This window comes from Chamaea fasciata, unplaced genomic scaffold (genome assembly GCF_029207755.1).
Source record: "Chamaea fasciata isolate MVZ Bird 193981 ecotype frontalis unplaced genomic scaffold, bChaFas1.0.hap1 SCAF_8, whole genome shotgun sequence".
In the NCBI taxonomy this organism is placed as follows: Eukaryota; Metazoa; Chordata; class Aves; order Passeriformes; family Sylviidae; genus Chamaea; species Chamaea fasciata.
In genome coordinates this window covers 22,054,025-22,076,119 of record NW_027094093.1, presented here as the reverse complement: position 1 = coordinate 22,076,119, position 22,095 = coordinate 22,054,025, and the positions used below count along the sequence as shown (strand labels likewise).

The 22,095-nt window shown below is 35.3% G+C and overlaps 1 protein-coding gene across 2 annotated transcripts in view; it reads right to left on the bottom strand.

The window, feature by feature from the left end:
• The window catches only part of KCNH7 (potassium voltage-gated channel subfamily H member 7), a 211,235-nt gene that overhangs the window by 65,705 nt on the left and 123,435 nt on the right, over positions 1 to 22,095 (bottom strand). Inside the window, exons 3-5 of one of the 2 annotated variants that reach the window (XM_066190046.1) lie at positions 20,602 to 20,757; positions 5,531 to 5,959; positions 1,026 to 1,049 (exon numbers count right to left, since the gene is read on the bottom strand). In XM_066190046.1, the coding sequence (XP_066046143.1) occupies positions 1,026 to 1,049; positions 5,531 to 5,959; positions 20,602 to 20,757 (609 nt within the window). The remainder of the gene's footprint in view (positions 1 to 1,025; positions 1,050 to 5,530; positions 5,960 to 20,601; positions 20,758 to 22,095) is intronic. The other variant, XM_066190047.1, reaches the window with a different exon arrangement.

Here is a 22,095-nt window from a genome sequence, read left to right as displayed (position 1 = left end):
TAGTAACTTTATAGATGCTTAAATTGCATTGAACTTTTGGTTTCTGGGATTTACATCTTTTATCGCTTCCGTTCCAAAGGGGATTACTCTCTCTTTCACTACCTAATAATCATGCCCTAGAGCATGATATTAGGCTTAAGTTCATTGCACATGAGAATAAAACCTTGCTTCTTTTCCCCCACCTTCTTTTGCTTTAGAAAGTGGTGAAAGGTATAATGCACCTCATTGACAATGGTAATGGATTGAAACACAGTATTAGCTTAAGTACAGCCCAGGCTGACAGAAATTGATCTGATACTTGACAGCTAGTGGACCATTGCTATAGTCATAGCAGGAAGCAGAAAAAGAGGGCCATGACAAATCCCAATCACAATTGATACTAATTGGCACTCTGATTGACAGTTTCAACAGAGAGGCAGAGAACTGAATAAGCAGGGAGAATGACTTCCTTCTGCCTAGCCTAAAAAGCAGAATCTTTCAGGTTAAGTTTGAGCTCGCCATTTTTATGGTAGGATTTCATCGTTCTTGCTTACACAATGCTTTGAGAAATGATTTCACTCTCCTGAGCTGCCAATTCATCATCTTTCACCAGCAGTAAATACACTTATAAAAGTTAGTGTACAGCCAGAAACTACATGTTTTTCCCCCAAGATTTTGCCAACATACACATCAAGCAAATGCAATGATTTTGCAGTCCACAAATTGTTTTACAGAATCTAGGTCATGCACTGCATGCAGTTTAGAGTGATTTTACCAGGTACACACACTTTTTGCATCATGCATGAAGTCACAAACCAGTTTTCCCACAGATACAAATATGGCAATTAAACTGAACACTTTAGTAAGTAATCTTCAGAAGTGGAGGAAGTAATTTATGGATTATGTGAAAATTGCTCCTAAAACATGTAGCTCAATGCTGGTGAAAAGAAACAGTTTTGTAATTGCACTAAAATTATTTAAACATGAAATTGGCAATGAAGTTCATGCATGCATATTTTGATGCTACAGGAAGCTTGAAACCATACCCCCTGCCATCCAGGAACGTGAAACTAGTTTTAAGGAGACAAAAGAGGAATAAGTGAAGATACTTCCACAAGGGTCCTGATTATCAGTTATTTAATTTTTGAGAGAGTTAACTGAAAACTAAGCACCTTGTAACAATGGATCATTTGCTAATATCCTCATTCAATCACACATTCTTTTACAGGTAAAACTCCTGATAGTTTCAACAGAAGTTTTGACTGCTTAAGGACAACAGCACTGAGTTAAGTAACTATGATATGTTCTACCTCCCTCCCTTCCTTTTTGTGAATTGAACATAAGTCAAAAGTCTATTCAACTATGCCTTCACTTTTTCCAGTGAGTCGTAGTTAGTGCTTTGAGACAAGACTTACAGGAATAACTGCATGTTTAACAAATATAATTTATGTAATACATCTAGCCCTAGAGAGGTCAACATGAGAATGTTGCATTTGAACATTTCATACAGCAGGCAAAGTAACATGCCAGAAAGTGTGGCTGATTGAAACACTGGAAAGTACAGTCTAGATATATACTTTACCTTTGACATTGCGACCATGGTCTGGTTTTCAGCATAATAAAAGTGAATAAAAAGAGAAAAAAAGACAACTAAAATCTGCATCAGAAAAAGCAGAAAACACTGCTTCAAAGTGTGCATGGTTTGAATTGAAATATTGTTGCACCTCCCAGACTGTATTATGAAGACTTTAGGTGAAGGTGAAGCCACTCTGACAAATTGAGATAATGTGCAAAAGTGTTTGGAGTAGATCATCAGGCAGTAGGACTGGCTTTAGCTGACTTGCCTTAATAGAAACATGATAAAATTCTTTCTGCACAAGTGTGGCAGTTGGTCAGAGGACAAAAGTGCCAAGAAGAAGTAATTAGTCCCACAAAATTAAGAGAAGCTGAGGCAGAAGTGCAGCATGGCACGTGGGGCTGCACAGGAGGCACAGCACAGACCCCCAGCCCCTCGCACGCCTGCCTAGACTCACATGAGGAAATGCTTTCAACGTGGCAGCAACCTAAGCAATGTCCTTCTGAGTAAGGGCTGGAGAAAGATACACCTTAAAACCTCTTCAGCTCTTAGGTGCCCTTCCACAAGGAAAGAGTGGCAAAGCTTTTTTGTCCTCACAGGCACACCTGGCCCTGAATCTTCTTGCAAGATCAAACCTTTTCAGGGGGATATATTATTATTGCTGTTGTTACCATTTTTTTAAAGAAGCCACACAGGTGCAGAGGTAGATGCCACAGTGGTTCATGTGATAATAATGTGATCCACAAGCCTCAGTCCCCTTGTGTCGTGGCCCTTCTGCCTGTGGCTCTGAGGGGCTTGAGGTGGGTCTGGCAGCAAATGGGGCCTTCCTCCTGGTGCGAACACCTGCTGTGACCAGGTCACCAGCTCTCAAATGTGCTTCGGGCTCATACAGACATTCATCTTGCTTTGCTGGCCCGACAGGCCACCGCTGAGGCATTTGTGATCCGGCCGTCCCATTGCAGCCCTGTACGTGTGGAGAGTGGTCAGCCCTGCTCTGGACAGAGGCCGTGGCCTGCCGGGGGGCATAGGAGGTGGTGCTGGGCCTTGTCACACCTGTCACACCTTGTCACAGCTTTGCTGTCTTCCCCTCAGCTTCCTGAGCACCGGGGAGCATGGCACGTCAAGATGGGCCTGGGCTGTGGAAGGCTGTTTAGTTCCTTCCAGCCCAATGCCTTCCTGTGCCAGGCATCTGTAGCAGTACTGGAGATGAGGCTGAGTTGGGCTCAAAAGCCTGCTGCTGTTTCAGAAGGCTGCAGTGATCTTACTGAGTCCTCCTTCTGAAGACAACAACATTTCTGAATAATCCCTGTGAATTTGTACCTGCCTGAAAAATCCGGATTGCTGGTGTTTCAGATAAGGCTGGCTTGGCTGCATTTTGGGTGGTGAGTGTAAAACACAGTTCCTGCCCTGTTGTTTTTGCTGTCATATAGGCAAATTTAGAATGGAATTTGATCCAGTACACTCAAATGAATTTAAAATCCTAGGCTGTCATTTTACTGTAATATCTTTTGGCATATAATGGGTACAGTGAAGATAATTTTAAAGTGATGAGCAACAAGGCTACATAAATTAACACATAAAATAATTTCTATTCTCAATTGCATTACATTAAAATTTGACTGCAGGTAAACTACTGTTAGTAGTATTAAGCTAAGTAATATTATTCTCTTCTTTCAGAATTCTGCTTTACTGATTCAATTAATATTATTTGAACTGGCAAGGGTAGGAAAAATTGAATCTTGACTTGCATTGTCAGATAGAGTAGTAGTTTTTGAATGATTTGGGAAAGCTCAAAATAAAAATGGAATGGCAAAATTTATTAAACCATATGTTTCCTTTGGAAAGAGTTTAGCCCTTCAGGACTGTAGTTTACTTTTACTTGTTGTACTTAGGGTTTTGCACTCTCCCTGTTCAGAATCTGTAAGCCCAGGGAAGATGATTTCAGCTGAATTTTGGTTGCCTAACTTGCATGGATAATTTTATAGAAATAATAGGACTTTCTGGCTCACTGTTGAATTAGGCAATTAGGACTTGCTCAATGAATTTAAACATCTTTTCAGCATAAGGTGCCCAATTCTAACATGATTGTAAGCAGATGGCATCAAGGATGGTTACTAATTCTAATGCCTTTCGGAGAGTTGTCCTCTTTTCTGCTGAGTTTTTTAAGATGATTATGTATGACATAAATTTAGGGCCCTGTTCTCTACTGTTTTGTAGTTTATGCAGAGTGAAAACAGAGTGAGAGTGCTTTGTCTATTTACACTGTAAATGATCACATCGTGTGAGAGGCCTTAGGAATTCAACTGGATTACTGACTCCTCATACTAAAATTTATTTTCCTTAGTACTTAACACTTCAAAAAAGTTTTTTCCATAAAATGGAGATACAAATTTTTGCTCTTCCATTCAGCAAGTATTAAATTATGTGGTGATTTATGCATCAGCTTTCTACCACTGTAGAAACTGTTTTTTACACATTTTCATAGATATGTAACTGGATGACGAATGGGAAGTAGAATAATGAAAAATGTTCTGAAAACAAAAATTGAAAAACGGATATTTTTAAATGTGTTTTGCTTGAAAAATGAGTTTAAATACATGGGGAAGTAGGTCCAAAGGACATGCAAAAGTTCAGCCTTGGAGACTTTTGCCTCCTGATTTTGAAATCATGGCTTAATGTAACCATGAACCATAAAAAATGGTATGGTTTAGGATGAACATATTAAAAAAATTGAATTTTCAGGTTAATTTGAACTGAAAAAACCCCCATGGTCCAAAAGAAACAGAAATTAAAAAAGAAAAACTTATGTACTGTATTTGATACAGGAAGAGTGATTGGAAGGAATGATCAGCTTTGCTATTCTACAAGTTAAACTGGGTGTCAGAGGAACATTCAGATGTACACTTTAGGAAATGTGTAGAAGCAAAGGGTTCTTGAGGTGAACTTTCCAAAAAGCAGAAGAACTTAATGGGATTTTACACTTGTGGTCAGTGAATAAGAAATAAACAAGCCATCACTGAAAATGAAAATTGTTTTTCCTGCTGATTTAAGAATCATACACAGTCTTCCATGACATTTTTCTTTTTAATCTTAAAATACTACCATACATTCCTTGTCATCTGGCCTAAATATAAAGGTGTGTAATACAAATCATTAGACCATCAGTAGCTGTGAAAGCATTGTATATGTGGCACTTTTCTTTGAAAGCCACTTTCAAAGGGACCTCTCAATACACATGACTCTTTCCCAAGTTTCATAAACTCCCCTTCTTCAAGAAGAAATCATGGACTACACTCCCTGGATTTAGGAAAGACAATGAAAATGAGGAGAGAGTAAACATCTTTGTGCGTTTCTGGTTGCATGAATATACTAGCACAAAGAGAAAATCACACACATAAAGTTTACACTAAGCATTTCACCATTTCACTAAGTATTTCACTAATCATTACACAAAGCATGTCATTGGAGTTGCTGAGGATATTTTCTTCAGCATGAGAGAAAAAGCATGTCTCAGTGTTGGATGAGTGAACATACAATCTGCACATTACAGATTTAAGAGAAATAAACTTATTTCTCCTTATTTATCCTCTGGAGTAGGATTTCATACAGTCAAAGACAATCTAATGTATGTAAGTATAGGAGAGAGCAGTACATGCAATTATAATTTGATCATCTGATTTTTCCCCCCCCAAACACCAATATTAGCTATAGGAATGCTGGCCCCAATATTTGCTATATCCCTTTAGAGAAGATCAACACCATTAGTCTCCTTGGAAATGAAAAACAATATTTAGTGTACATAAGCCTGGCATATATGGCACAGTTGAAAATTAATATTTTCAATGCACGTTTGAGTCATTATATTTAGTTGACTACATGTGGATTTGTTTACAAAGTAATGATTATTACCATGAAATATTGAAAAAAAATCCTTTTTTAGTACATCAAAGAACAGTGATTGACTTTCTACCATACCTTCACTTGCATGACGGTCCCTAAAAATGTTCTTGGGATGGACAGTGAAGCCTTCTATGTCATGTACTGAAGAGGCTCTCCGTATACTGCAAATACTTTCCTTTGATCTGGAATGGGTTAGTGGATTGCTTGTCTGTATCATGTCAGGGTAAAGTCTGTCCCACTGCTGCTTAGGTGATGAGTGGTCAAGAGGTCCAGATATATTAACCAAAGGTGAACATTTACTGTGTTGAATCAGTGCTTTTGTATCATCCACTTCTGAAGGACTACAGCTTTCTTTCGTAGGTGATTTAAAGTGCTTCATTGCCACTGAGTCATCGCTGTGCTTAGATGAATCGATTATGACTGCATCGGGGTCTTCCTGGGGTAAGGACTGCTTTCTGTATGTTAGAAGTCTCAGTCCAGGTAGCCGGAAACCAAAAAGTCTGCCTACAGAGAAGAAAATATTACACATTAGTGTCTGGTCATTAAAATCAGCTTTTTTCACTTACAATGAGAATAGCAGCATTAATTCTACAGCCTATTTTAAAAGCTATTAGGTTCAGATGGTCCTTTCTAAATTAAAAATCTATGTATCTATAAAAGACTGCCAGAATATGTCTAACTACTTTGCTTGGTAGTTGCTATTCTGAAATAGATATTTGTGGATTCTATTATTAGTGGAACTCCATGTGCTTATGAATATACTGCTGATATATGCATTTATTGGCTACAGATTAAACAGGAAGATACCAGTGCTAATTTCTTGGGATAGAGAAATATATAAGCTGTATATCAGTTTTGCTACAATCCTCTCCAATGCTTACATCTGATGATTAGATGAAACAATTTTAATGAGTTTAAAACAAAAAGTAAAGGAGCAAAGCAAAGAAAAAAGAGCGACACAGTTCTCAAGGCTCAGTTGCACCTATACAATGCAATTATTATTTAGATTTTCATGGGATGGGCTGAGTTGGGCTTGGTGTGTTGAATGGCAGGGGAGACTCTCCTGAGTGTGTGGAAAACTGACACTCTGTGTAATGGTAAGAAATATTGGTAGCTGATATGAAAAGTATAACATGATGCATAGAAAGAAACTATAGAGGAAGAATTGCAAAATTTACAGAATACACTCTAAAAAAACAAACCTAAATAATAAATATTGTCAGGTTTTGTGTAATATAACTCTCAGAAAGAGGAACGAGCAGTTCAGATGTACAGAAAACATATTAAACAGTTTAGAAAAAGCAATGCTAATGAAAATTTAACAAAATTAAATGACTTAAATAATTTAAATAAATAAATAGAAATAAATAATTTATCAGTTGCCATTGTATAAACAGTTGGACTTTAATAACTTCTTGTATATCATTGCTTTGCTACATAAGTGTTTTCAACAGTGAATCAATTGTGAAATGATTTCTTGGAGAATATTTCAAAGTATATTCTTATTCTCTCTTGCTGGGACAAGAAGTTCTGTTTGGGATAAGATTTTTTTTTCAGTCAGTTTAAATTGCCAGCATTTGTAGCTACCTAACCTTTATTAATATTTACCACTGAAATCTATTTTTTCATACTGATGTGTTTTGAAATAAGTCTTTCTTTTATGCCTATGGCTGACTGTAATTGGAGAACAATAGATGACCCAGCTTAATCATTTAATGTTTTAAAATGGACATCCTATATATTTAGTGTTGAATATGCAGTTTTATTTTGAATTCTAAATGAATGAAAGTGAGAGTACCCTGCTCAGGAAAACCTGTCTAAGAGCTAAACCTGCTGTACTAGACGACAACAGAGGTCCATCTCGTACACTGTTGGACCTTGAGACTTTTCATTGGTGGATAAGCGAAGGAGATTAAGAGTCGTTACTTTGTGTTACTTCTCTCATAAATATACTCAGTTTTTAGCTGTCTGAATTTCAGAAACTTCCTGAGCTAGAGACTGTCTGTTCAAACCACAAACTGAATGTTTGGTGTACCTTTCTTCTATGAATTTGTCTCAGTGTTTTTTAAAAACGGTTGTAGTTTGATCTGCAAAGCTTTCTATAGGAAAGAATTCCATAATTTTAGCATGTTTGTGAAAAATACTTCCCCTTACTTGCTATACACTTGTTGCCCTGGGGAGGGTTCTAGTTCCTATAAAGAATAGCCAATAATTACTCCCTTTTTTAGTCTCAATATAGTCTCTATATGGCTATATACAGTTTTTCATACATCTGCTGAATTGCTCTTTGTATACCGGTTCTGCAAGTTGAAGAATGCATTGTGTAGCTCTGAACATCTTTCTGACTCTTCTCAGTTACTTTTTATTTCTAATGTAATCCTTTTTTTGACACTGACCTGAGCTACTCCCAGACTTAGGGATCAATTCAGTGACATAATGGCTTTTTCTTTGGACCTTAGTTCACTTCCTTATAATTATCAATATTTCATTGCAGTTTTAAATTATTTTTCTAACTGTGTTAATTTAAGATTTTTTACAGCAGCTGAGAAATTTTGTTGTTTGATAATAGATAATTTACTCTCTAATATTGTGTCTGCAAAAAAATTATTTTGCTGCTTTATGACTTGACCACTCAGCTTTCTTGCATATGTCTTTGAATCTCATGTAACAGTCTGAATAATTTTTTGATATATGCAAACATTCTCACCTCATTGTTGGCACCTTTTTATCCAATAATTGAAAATGTTTAATAAAATAAAGAACCTGTGAGATTTTTGATAACATCCAAGTGTTTAGAAATCTGGTGATTTATTTCCTCCTGTTTTCCCCTATTTCAAAATATAAATCCATGTAATGATCTTTTTTGTCCTTGACAATTTTTGAAAAAGTTTGTTGAATTCCAAATATTTAGGATTGAATTTATCACTGTAGGAATATACACACAACAATAAAATAGACAGAAATCTCTGTTACATAAACCAGAGTCATGCATCTTTAAAACAGCAGTTAAAGTTGCCAATTTTCAGTCTATGCAGTGATATTCATCAGAGTGCACCTTGGGAGGGTGTATATTTCTCCTAACTTGCTAAGTATGCTTGAACACTACAACTGCTCACAACTGAAATTAGTGAAGAGCATGAAAATTTGTTGTTATTATTTTTAAATGCAGATGGAATTGAGCTGCAAAGCAGCTTCTAAATCAATTTTGAAAGCTTATTGCATCCAATGTGAAACTAATACTATAATTCTCTTTTTTATCAATCACACTGAAATTCTTAAAAACACCATTCATAAGGATTTCTGGCATTAGACACTGTTCAAGGCTTTTTGTTGGCACTCTATTTCAGTCGTATTCATGGTGCTGCAGATGGTCTTTTCTGCCTCACCACGTTAATATGACCACGCTATAATGCATTACTGATTTAGCTGTCTAACTGCAGTTCAGCTGGAAAGAATACTCAGAGTTTTGCTTCTTGCTAAGACTTTCGGGCACAAAATAGAAAACTCAGATGAGCAGCTTTTTGCTTTTCTTCTATTCATTGTAATAAATAGTCTCAAACCCTATTTCCTGTTTTTTAATTTGAATAGTCTTAAGAGAAGGAGTATTGCTATTCTTCAGTGAACAAGTAATGAGCTACATGATGTGTTGGGCATTCATCTCTCTCCTGTAGCTAAAGATATCAGGGGGCCCATTCAGAATTTGTGTAGTTTACTGAGCTGAGCTGAGCAAGGAAGTGTAATAGCACAATTTATCATAATTCAAAATTCATTCAGGCCTCAGGCCTGCTGTGGAAGACTAAAAGTGCCAGTGGAAGCTTTCCTGGCATCCCGTGTATGGGGTGAAATCTTCTGTTGGGTAATAGACAACCCCTGATTTGTGTAAGTATGATGTCAGAGCAGGTGGATCTTGGCTTAAAATACTCAAACACATTTCAGATGCAATCAGCTATTTACTATGAATCCAGAGATAATGTTACATTAAAATCCTTATGTTTTATTAAAGACTAGATTGCAAAATTCCTAATGCTGAGTCAGAGATTTGGATGATCGTGTCTTCGTAAGAGCAATTGAGGAAAGCATTTGAGTCTGAGTCACAATTCCAGACTTGCATTCCACCTCCTCTTTTCAAACCTTGCTTTACTGAATAAGTAATTTGCAAATGAGTTAATCTGTTGGTCTCACTTATTCTCTGTGCCATCTCAGCTGTTAAAGTTTTTAAATTGTAGAACTCAGTCTAAAAACATCACTGTGGATGATACAGGACCCTTCTAAACTGCTTCCAGTTAGAATTGTCTCTAAAGTCTCAAACTCAAATCTACTTTTCTTGTGTTCTAGAAGCCTTTTTTAATTCTATCTCATATTTTGGGAGATCAATGAAGAAGACTTAGAATTCATGGAAAGAAAATGTTTTGATTAATAGTTTTGGGGAAAAAATGCAGGGAAAATCCCATCCTGATAAGAAAAATTAGTATCCTTTTTTTTCTGTAAGTATTGCAATAAGAAGTGCTAACAGTAATAGAAAATTGCTATTCTTAAACACTAAATACAACCATATGGATTTTTTTTTTCAGGAAAAAAAGAACAGGAAGAATGAAAATTAGTTCCCAGAAAACCTTATCAACAGATACAATCATGGTTGCAAATTTCCTGATCAACAACACAAAATTGGGTATTCCAGCAAAAATATCTGAAAAAGCATTTCTTTTGTAACCTAATACACTCTCATGGCTAGTGATTCTTTTGTCTGTTCCGTGCAAACATTTCATAAAAAGGAAGGGAAATTACATATGACCTGAACGTTGCCTTGATACAGTGAAAGTATTCCTCAAATTTCTAGTGATGAAAATGCATATTTGCATACAAGATACAGTGGCTAAATCAGAGAAATGCCTGCAACCTTCTCTACAATTTCTTTAGTGGTCTCTGGATAGTGGTAGATGCTATGTGTTATCTCCCAAAGTCTGTTTAGTCCATGTCAATGAGACTCCTGCAATCCTATCCCAAGCACCGCAGAAGGGTAATCCTAAGAGATAGCAGCTGAAAAGTTGTGATGGCTCCTCAAAGAATTGCTCAGACAGTTTTTGCAGCACCACCAGTAGGACTGTTATTTTCATGCTGATGCAAACAGTTATCCAAACCCCAGAACTGAAAGCAAAAGGAAAAATACTAGTTGTTCTCAGGCTCCCTAGCTGGCAGCAAGATTTAGTCTATTTGTCTCAACCTTCTTTAGATTTAGACTTTCCAAAATCAAATCAAAGAAGCTCAAATGCACAAAGAGTTTGCAGAAGGTTGTCTAAGTGAGGTGTAGAAACTGTCAGAACTGTTTCCTGGTGCGATGAACCACTTCTCCTAGACTGAGAGCTGAACCAAAGTGAGCTGCTCATGTTCCTGTACAACTTGTTGACTGTGGTAATGTCTTAAAGAAAATCAGATCATGGATAGTTTTACAATGGTGAATGACTGGTCTGCCTATAATATGAAACATATGTTACTTTTTCAATATATGAGATTAAAGAATAGAACATACATATCCACAATGACCAACATACTGTAAACAGATTTCCTTGACAGGGGCAGATAAGATAGGTCGATTATGACAGACTGTCCTCTTGAGCCTGGGCTAATTCCATAATACCTTTTTTCTGAAACTTCCCCAAAGAATAAGCAAAATTACTTTCACAAAAGTAGCACAAGTCAGACCTTTGCTGAAATATTTTCTCATAATTGAATGTCTACTGTCACAAAATTCCAGGATTTAGGTTATCAGAAATACAGACAAAGACAGGTATTGAATTGCTGCTCAAAGGTTTGGAAATACCATCTAGCAACTCATGAAACAGACTAAAGGAAACCATTGCTTTTGAGAAATGGAATCCCTAAACAGTGACAGTCTAAAATAGCAGCAAATACTTGAATGTAGTCTATGCAAACACTGAGGCATGTGATGATGCCTTATTTTCTGTCTGGGCACAGCAGGCCTTGGGACAAAGAATTACAGAAAGAGACAATTATGTTTTTTTCAGTTCTTTTACCCAAAATGTATTGAAGCATACTTAAGTGGATAATTTTCTTGCTCTTCTCATTAAATAATGTTAATTTATTTTCAGGAGGAAAAAGCAAGGCATATGCAATTATTAACATTAGAAGCTAGAACTCATAATTCTCAGACACTGAATACATTTCTTTTTTTTTTTTAATCCTCTGGCATGGTCTCTTTTAATTTTGGCACTTCTTTTAGTTTTCTCTAAAATTTAAGGTTGCAACTGTCTTCTACCAGTAAAAGAAACCAGCAATCTTCTTTATGTTCCTTTGTAAGTAAGATTTAACTTTGATATCTGCACATAGGACTCAGTCAGAATGAAGTCTCTGACTGCTTGTGATGCTTTGCTAAGTGTGATTGACCAGTGAATTTAGTCCAAACAGTGTTAACAGGGTCTCCCTCAAAAGACACAATGCTCATACCCTTGAATGTTAATATGAATTGGTACATTTTACCTGCTTTTCTTCTATTCCTTGATAGAAATGTAATCTTATTCATTAGAATTACAGCAATTGAAATGTTTTTATGAAAAAGCCATAAGAAAAAAGAATTTTTTGTCCTCTCAGAAAGAGATTTTACTTCTTGCATTTTTATTTCTTAAATAGGATTAGAAGTATGAAAAAAGAAAAATAGAAAATAACTGAAATGAAATAAATTAGCAAGATGTGCAGAAAATAATATATCTAAATCATCTGTTACCTAGAACAATATTTAGCTGTGCTGGTGAGACTGTAGTGGGTTTTTTGGCAGCTGGAGAAAAGAATTGATTCTATCTATTAAATTAAGCTCTCTAGAAGTTCTCAACCCTTCATCATCTTGGCTGCTTTAGGCTTCATAGGATAAAAAACACTGCTTTTCTCTGAGACAGGAAGCCCGAAGATGTTTTCTATGTTTTAACACTGAATTCATATACCACTATCAATTCCTGCAATGTGTTTTGTCTCATATTCTGATTGAAGTTTTTTTATGCTCTCCATACTGCAACTTGCAGTAATAATAAGATGAGAAGTATCATTAAATGTGGATTTTATATGTCATATAATTACATTAAATTTAATAGTTTACCTGTTATATCTATAGTTTTGCAGAAATAAATATTCAGTCAGTGAGAGAAAGAGCCATATTATGACTTGAACTCTTCTAGAAATATATAAAATGTAATGAGATCTTGAAATAATATAGCCAGAACAAGTCAATAAAAGGACTTTTGTAGATAGAATTTTAGAAGATAGATTTACCTGAAGAAGAGTCACTTGAAAGGTTGTTACCATCTGAAATACAATTAAACTAAATTTACAAAAAGCTTTTGCTTGAAACAGATTCAAAAAAATAAACAGACTATTAAGAAAAGAAGGCAGAGTATCAAATTTCCACACATTTTAGAAGAAAATTCATGTAGTTTAAATTCACATACAATATATGTAATATGCAGAAGAATTTTTCTGAAATACATTGATTTTTTTTATTTGGAAAATTTAAGAACTATTCAACTAAGAAATTTTTGATAATTCCTAAGGTTTTTTTTTGCATAGATCAATGAATGTTTCCAATTACCAATTTTTAAAGTTGGCTAAGGTTCCAGACAGAAAACAAAAGTAGTAAACATGCTATTTCTCATGAAATGGAATTTCTAAGTAGTGATAATTTTTTTGCTAGACAATGACAATTTTATTTGGATGAAACTTACTAAAATTTGAAGAATTGATAATTTCCATCCAAAGAAGAGATTTTATTCACTGACACTTGTTTAGAATATGAGCTTAGCTTCATATTCCTCATCAGCTTCACTTATTTCATGTCTTCATGGCAAGAACTCTTCTCAGACTATGTGTCCTTGCCAGTTACTCTCAGGTCTTTGAAATGCCCAACTTGCCTGGGTGCTTGAAACGATCAAGTAATAATGATAGGGTTCTCTGCTTGAGGAGTGAGACACAGTGGAGAGAAACTCCCTCATTTTTATCTATAGATCTATTTTGTTTGCTTATCTTAAAGCAAGCATTTTCACGTTGAAGATTATAAATAAAAACCAGTATTTCTTGCAAACAACATCCATCTAAAAGCTTCTCAAATCCATAGGATTTTTTTTCTGTTTTCCAGTAGAGTAATTTTCCTCTAAGCTTCAGATACCCTGATAGTTTTCATTTTTTTTCCTCTTCAAGGTCAAAATCTATAATTCAATTTAGCAAATGCACAGATGTTTAAAGTTCTCTGTGCTAATTCTTATTATGAATAATAGAGACGTGTCTCTTTCTTCCATCAGAGAATGAAGTAAAACTCACTAACTTTATACTTTCCTGAGGGTATGTATTATAATGTGGAATGACTTCAGAAAATCATTATCCTAGCCTTCAGGTTACCTCACAGAACACCCCTGTTTTAAATGTCCTGAAAGGAACAGATAGATAGGACACCTGCTAAAAATTAATAAAAATGTATCGCTGGAAGACCTGTGTGGTATGCAGAAGTAACCTCCGCTGAAAGCTACTGAAAGAAGATGTGTCACTCCTTCTTTTTCATTTTCAATCTTTTTAAGCAGAGATTGCTTTTTCTTACTGAATGTTTGTACAAGATACAGCAAAATAGCTCTGTGATCATAGCTGAATGAGTCTGTAATTTAAACAGCTAATTACAGTTCATGAAATCCAGGGAGGCTTCCTTTCTGAGCTGATCCCCAACAGCAGCTATCATGAGGAAACAGAAGTAGAGCTACCTCACTCATATTTCTCTGTCTGTAGAAGAAGACTAAGAAAAATTATTTATCCCAGTGGCTGTCCTGTTAATTTAGGCAGTTAGGTATTTGTGGAGCACTGAAGGTGGCAGTAGCAGAGGTTCTTCTGTCTTTTATTGGTGATTGGTGTTTGGCCGTATTCCTTTGCTAAGAGTTCAACACTGTTTCAGTTCACCTAATATTTACTCTAATTTACCTTGGAGACAAATACACATAATTGACGCTGGTGGTTTCAGAACTGTGTTGCTGGTTGGCTGAACACAAATTTCTTGACTAGCCCTCACTGAAGATGAATTTTCTCCCAGTGGTGCAGCTAAAAATGAGATCCTGGACAAATTTCTCATTACGTTTTGGGAAAAGTTGGTGGGTTACTCTTACTTATACGTGCCATATTCTATCAGGCAAAATTGCATGCATCAAACAATATGCAGTATTTCGTAACAACATTGCAGTCCTAATATTTCTAGGACTAGAAGTATATGCTTGCTCTTCACTAAACTGCTAAAATTACTTATATAGCAAAGTACTTTGCTCGGAGGAAAGCAAATACTGTGGTCTTGAGCTAGCTCTTTGACTGGAAGGAAAGGCCTGATTTCAATTGCAGTTGTGCTTGTTTACAACATCAGTGTATAGAATGTTCTCTCCTTCTCAGATGTAACTCCATTGCTAGGGCCAGGAAAGAGGAAAACTTGCTGAAGAGTAGGCACGTTGAAGAAGTTGCTTCCAAGGTTTTCTGATTATAGTTTTGGCTGTTTTTAGAATACTATTAACCTCTTCATTTTATTTGAACCTTATCCAAAGAAGATTATTATCCATTTATTGGATGCATAACAGAACCTCTCATTTCCTTCACAGAAAGAGGCCCAAGAAATTATTCCAGGGTGTCTTTATAAGGCTTATGAAATTTTGAAATGATAAAATGGTAAGACAATCCTGAAATATCCCTCTTTGGCAGATTGCAATTACATGTTTAATCAAATAACTTCCTGGGCTTTCACCAACTGGGTAATAAACACGGTGTTTGGGAACCAATATTTAGCTTACAGGTTAGTACTCCTAGCTAGCCAAACTGTTCAGAAATTAAAGGAATAAAACTTGTGACAAAGTTACCACATCTGACTAGCTATTTTAGCCTACTGATTAATAGAAGTTGTGATCTAGACAGGACTGGATTAAATGTTAGAAAAAGCACTTATAGGTCAGTAAAAAGGTAGAATGCTCTAGGTGGGGTGGAAAATGAAGATAACTCAGAATTAATTCCTGAAAGGTTTTTCTCGTTGCAATTCCACGCATGGTCTCTTTTGGGTAGAAAAATTTTAGCCACATTCTTCATATTGAAGATTACATCATGATTGATTTTGATATCTTGTAGTCGCTAGTTTTACAGACAAGAAGTACTTCACAGCTTTGAGGAATAGAATCAAGTGCCATGAGCAAATAGTAATTTATGCCCCTACTTCTGTAAATTTCTGTAAGAACTCCTCATAAAATAATGGAGGGAATGAACATGCCACAGGGCAATGCTTGAAAGATTTGGGTATAAAATTGGGCACTAAGGGTCCCTTTCCTCAGCCATTGATATAAAAGATGTTTACACCCAGAAGTTATAGCTTAACACTTTATAATAAGGATTTTAATGATTTTAATGAAGTTTGTACAACACATTGAATGGGAATTCATATGCTACTTTGGTTCACAAACGTTATTATTAGATAAATTTAAATTATAATTTGCTTGTGTTCAAAGAAGTTTTTTGCTAAGGTTGTATAAAATCACATATTCCTAATTTAGTTAATTGTAAAAAATCTCCTCAAAGCTCTGTGTTCTTTTTTACAGTGAGTCTAACAAGGAGTTCTCTTTTACCACGACTATCTTGCTAAATATACATTATTTAGGCATTATTTCAGTTGGAGTTCAAAATTTTATACAGCTTTGCAAATGATTAGATTCATGAAAATTTATGAGCTACATTTTTGGGAATAATTTTTTATCATTATAGTGACAATCAAGCAAATGTTAGTGTCTTAGCAGGTGTAAGACAGAACAGTCCATAAGAACTGTTAGAGGTGAGTAAAATCCATTTTTAGGACTTATGTAGCTCAAAACTATCAGTCTTAACACTTTAATACACTACACAAATATTGTGTAATTTACAAAGTGGATATTTATGTTTGTAAGTGTTTCGCATGTAAAATGAGGTGGGGTAAAGTTATTACGTGTTTTTATCTTTTGGTATAGAGGTTAATTTCTGGAATTCTAAAACATCGACATGATCTAAGAAAAGGCAACACAAAACCCAAGCAAACTTATTAGAAAAGAATTGAAGTAAGATTGAGTAGAATTCTCATATCTGGAAATGAGATAAAGCTTATAAAGACTGAATGATGAAGGGGCATCTACAGCATGTAAGCCTCGCTTTAAGTGCACATTGTACAAATAATATTCATACTGGAAAAAGGATGTTACCCAGTTGTAGGATAAATGTATACAGAAGAAATTTCTGCATGCCTCTGAACACAAAGATGGAACAGGGGTAGAATTAAATAAATTTGATTAGAAGTTTAAATGAAAAGATATGGCAAAAGTTTTGGGCTATACCCTTTTTTCCTCAAAAAAGAAGAGTTATATATGAACAAAGGCTTCCTTAGTTTTACTAGGGAACTGGCATACATTGGAAAATAAAATTGTGGCAAACTAAAAAACAACAAAACAGAAGAGAGTGAAAAATCACTTGGCTATGATTTATTTACAGGGTTAGTGTGTGCTAGGATCTTACAGAATTTCACTATTTGGTTATACAAAAACTGTTCCAGCTGCCAGTGAGAACTGATGATAAATTCTTGCCAGAAAAAAAATTAAGGAAAAAAAGGATCAACTGAAAGGACTTTTACACTGCTATTGTGAAGCCACTATCTTCACTTTTCACATTACTGCCTATTCAGACATTTGCTGCACATACCCTAGGAGCTCTTGAGCACCAGACTAGAAAGAATTCTATTTATACTCAAATAGACTCATCAAGCTCCTGAAACATACCTTTTCTTTTTAATAATCTATTATTATCATCATCTGTCATGCCTAGTGCTGAATCAGAACCTGTCTTAACCATCATTCTGGTGCATTACAAAAGACAGGATCCTTGTACTAGAGAATTTACAAACACTGTTGAAAATATCTGTCAATATTCAGCTGATAAATTTTAAAAATTTTCCCTATCCAGAGCTAAATGCAGCAACTGAGCTAAACATAAAAATGTTACTTGCCTTCCACAGGTCTTAGTTTGTTCAGAGGGCCCTCAGCCCATTAAGAGATTGAAATCCCTCTTTTCTTCATGGCATGAAATGCTTTTTTATTACATTGCATTAGATTTTACAGAATCACAGAATATTCTGAAATGGAAGGATCATTGAGTCCAACTCTTCAGTGAATGACCCATATAGGGATAAACAACCATCCACAACCTGGATATTATTAGCCCTCTGCTGTAACCAACTGAGCTCACCTCAGTGGCATTTTCTGTCATGAGGAACCCTATAGTAAGTGGTAGTATTCAAAACTGTTGGCTGCAGCTTGCAGAACACATGCTTTTAGAAAAAAGGAAAGGCTTTTCAAAGATACACTTGATAAATTTGATCAACTCTTGATAAACCCATTAAAGAAAGGATGAGAGTATGAAAAGTTATCTTGTTTCCTAGGGTCAGGAAAATAGATGCCATCTATTTGCTTCCTAATAACTTTTTCTTTTCTCCTGCAACCTGACTCAGTCACTTTTTTTTTGTTCTCATGTTGAAAAGGCATTCTAATATGAGAAAACTCAATCTAAGGAGCTCTGGAAAGAAATCTCTCATGATCTGTGTGCTTCTGGGTAGTAGATGTTAATGTAATCTGAAATCTTTTGTCTTTTGTTATTAGCTGCTGCTTTTCCTGGTTGTTTGTCAGAGATGTATTGCATTTGTTATGCGTCTGGTTACCGCTCTATTTTTATTCTCTAAATTCGCTGCCACATTCACAGGGATTTTTTTCCTTTTTTGTTTTCTCCTGAACCAGTACCTATTACTGTCCATTTCATGTGTGATCCAGTGAAAAGAGATCTCCTGGTTTACCAGTTCTAAATAGAGTATGATTATGAAAAACTGTCTCCTGGAGAATCTGCTGTGTACCTTTCTTATGCTGGGAACATGACTTTTAAAAAGATGTTTCTACTGGTAAACAATCCACCTTTTTGGACTTCTTTTCTAGCTTATTGGTCTCTCTCTGCCTTTTCTGTATTTCAAGGCTTTTGTCTGTTTTAGTTTAAAACCACCATTGAACTGTACACAATATCTTGCAGTTATTTCTGGATGTTTTGCATAGCTTGGCCTCTTTCTTGCCAAGAGGAATTTTTGGCTATGTAGCATATTTTGTATCACCATCCATCCTATCCAGCCCACATAACAGTCTGCTCTGAAACCATAAGCAACTCAGTAGAAGATGGAGAAGCCATGTGCCTGCTCTAGTTTCTGCCAGTTTCTGGCATCTGGCTGTCCCCACTAGCAGGAAAATGGTTCAAGTCACCTTTTTTTTCCTCCTTTTGCATCTTGATCTCTCTCTGAGAGAGATCAGTTATGTATTGAGCTTGGAGGCCCACCTATTAATTTTTGAAGAACTCTCAACCAGGAAATCCCCTGTGTATCAGGTGTAAACACCATAAAACAAGAGAAGGATATTTTGAAAAAGTGGGGGTATTTTTTGCAGATTTTCTCTTTAGTGGCTTTTCACTATAAAATGCAGCAAATGATAACACTTGAAAGTGTACAATGATGTGTCACAGATATCAGAACCAAATGTTCTTTTTCATGACATGAAGCTCTGTTTTTTCTCCCCAATTGGTATTTTACCTCGATTTTGTGCATAAAACCACAGTAAGTGTGGACAAGCTGAACAATTTTATATATGTTATAAAATTGCTTTTCAAATGGAGGAAGTAAGATGTTTCAAACTCACAAAACCATGGTATACTAAAATAAAACCAGAATATGGGTAGGGTTTTCCTGATGTATTATAATTTTTTTCTGTTGCAATTTTTTTATTTTTCCTGATACCCTTTAATGGGATTTTAACTGCATCACTAGCAGGGAAAAAGTGTTTTTTTGGTATCTAAAAAAAATGCCAACAAAAAACTGCTGTATTGGTTATTAAAGTCCCCAAACCCAATGCAAAACAGAATAAGAAAAGGAAGGATTTAAAATATGTACTGTAGAGACAATTTACAAATACTTTTTAAAAAATGTGATATTTGGTGATCAATAATTATCTGCAGACTGCAAGTTTCCAGTAATGGAAATTTTCTTTGCCACATTCTTATACACCCCGTCATTGTAGGCTTCTATGGACACATCAGGTACTATGTGGTGTTTGCATGAAGAAAGTTCTCTCCTTTCTTCTCACAGTGAGAATTGTACCAGTCTTTATTTCCTAACTAGAGAAAACTGAAGTGTTGATTTAACAATTGGAACACTTATGTTCCTTGATTGTACTAATGTTAAAGATTATCTCTCTGTGGAAAGGTATTTTCCAAGTGTTAATGCTCACTGTTAGAGCGTTCTGTGCTTTACTAAGAGCTTGTACAAATGGGATGTGTTCTGGGAAATCTTGTAGCAAAGTAGATTATGTGAATGGCAATGCAAAGCAGAAGGATCGTGTGCTGTGGCTGCACACAGTGAAGGTCAGCGAAAGAGCACATGTTCTGCAGACAGTGGGACAGAAAGCTACACAATGTAGTTGTATAAGAAGTGGACATTTGTGTTGAGTTTTCTAAATTTGACAATACTTATGTTCCAGAGTGGAATGAACGCAAAAGCATTTCCTGTACATCCACCCCTCCGCCTCCCCCATCCTTCAAGTCAATCTAAATAGTTCTATTTGATAAAATCAGGATATTTAATTATGTTTTAACTGATTTTTATATTATCTAGAATAATTTAATCACATTTCACAAACTATTATTCAAATGCCACCAATTATTTTTTTATAAAATAGAAATACTCAATTTTGAGTAGGTTAAGATGCAATATTTGGGCTAGATCACAATGCTTTTTTTCAGTTTTCCATTTGCAGTTGATTTTTATCAAGGGTAATGCACTTCTGTTAAAGGTTTTAGTTTTTATGAATTTATATGCTGTAGTACTATTCACAAGATCTGTGCTGTTTTTACTACCAAAGATCTGATAGATTATTTTACCAACATTTTGCAGTAGGTTTGCTACATTTAGCTCCTTATTATTTCAGATTATTGAGTCAATCAATGGGATTACATCCTTTGCTAATCTTGTTGCCCATGTTGATTACTTTGCTAGATAAAAGTAGAGGTAAGCAAAGAAATTTCATTGAGTAACTTACGATTTACAAGTTTAGATGGCAATATTGGCTTGCACTTCTCAGGAGACACCACATTCTCTTCATCTGTTACATACTCAAAATTAATAATAAACATCATTGCTACTCCCTCTTGATTTTTCACTGGAATTATGTGGGTGTTGCAAATGAAGGTAGATCCTGCAGATGGATTAAAAAAAGAGAAAGAGATATATAAATGGAAGAAAACATCACTTTTTTCACTTCAGTAAGTCTAGTTATGCCAACAGACAGTGAAGAGCATTTCTTTGCATTCAATAATTGACCATCAAACAAATTATTTAATTTAAACAGTAATGTTTTCATAGAAAGAAATACCACTGTTCATAATTTCTTGGAATCTTACCTTTACCAAAAGGTGTCTCCTTTAAAATGACAATTTTATATTTTGGTTTTTGTTCACTGGAAATGCCTGTATAGATGGACTTGTAATCTGGACTCATTTAACACCAAAAGTAGAAATGTGAACACTGTTCCAACCACAGTTCTTGCAAAGAGAGCAGAACCTGATTCTTCTAAATGTCGAACATTCTTCAAGCATTTGGTTCTATTACACAGGATGAGTCATGCATTAAGTATTTATGGATGTAAATGTACCACTATTCTTATTTTAGCCCTTAGGCTTTTGGGGACTTTGGGGAAATGTTTAGGTTTGTGTTAAAAATGATATTTATTTATTTTATATTCTATCACAAAAATCTTCTAAACTGTGCTAATAATTTTCAGAAGGGTTTGACTTAAGTGTTATATACAATTTGAAGTATGAATTTAAAAATACCCTAGCTTTCACATGTATGGAGCATACTCAGTCTCTACTAAAAGCAATAAAGAGTGTAAACTTTCAATACCTCTGGTGCTCAGGATGTTCTCATTTAAAAACCTAATTACAGATTTAAGGAGTTCTTTGTGTTAATTCTTCCACTATAGCTTTAGAAGTTTCAGTTGACAAAGTCATTAGTTTTGATTTAATTCTTTCTATTAATGTTACAGAACGCAGTGGTTTCAAAAATAATGTGATTGCTGTAAACAATACAGTAATGTGCAGAGAACTTCATGCAGACACAACTATGAGATGGGGTCTTTCCATGATAACTAGGGACAGGTTTAATGTACATCATCTGCAATTTAGGCACTCAAATGCTGTAATCACTGAAACTTGACAGCCTGTACAATTTGACAAAAACAGACCTTGATGTAGATTGCACAAGATTTTTAAAAAATTGTTTCAATTGAGGAGAGAGATAGTCAAATTTATATCATTACAACCAAGACCAGATTCTGGCTTCTGATATTTAATGTAGTACTTGCTATAATGTGGTATATATGGCAATTTGAGTTACGTATAAAATTGACATGCTGGCCTTTCAAGTTTTGCAGCTGTAACTTCCAACCATTTAATAAAACAGTTAAGCTGTGGCACTTGCCACAGTTTCCATGGTTACAAGCTCAATGTCTTTAGTAAACAGAAAATAAGCAATT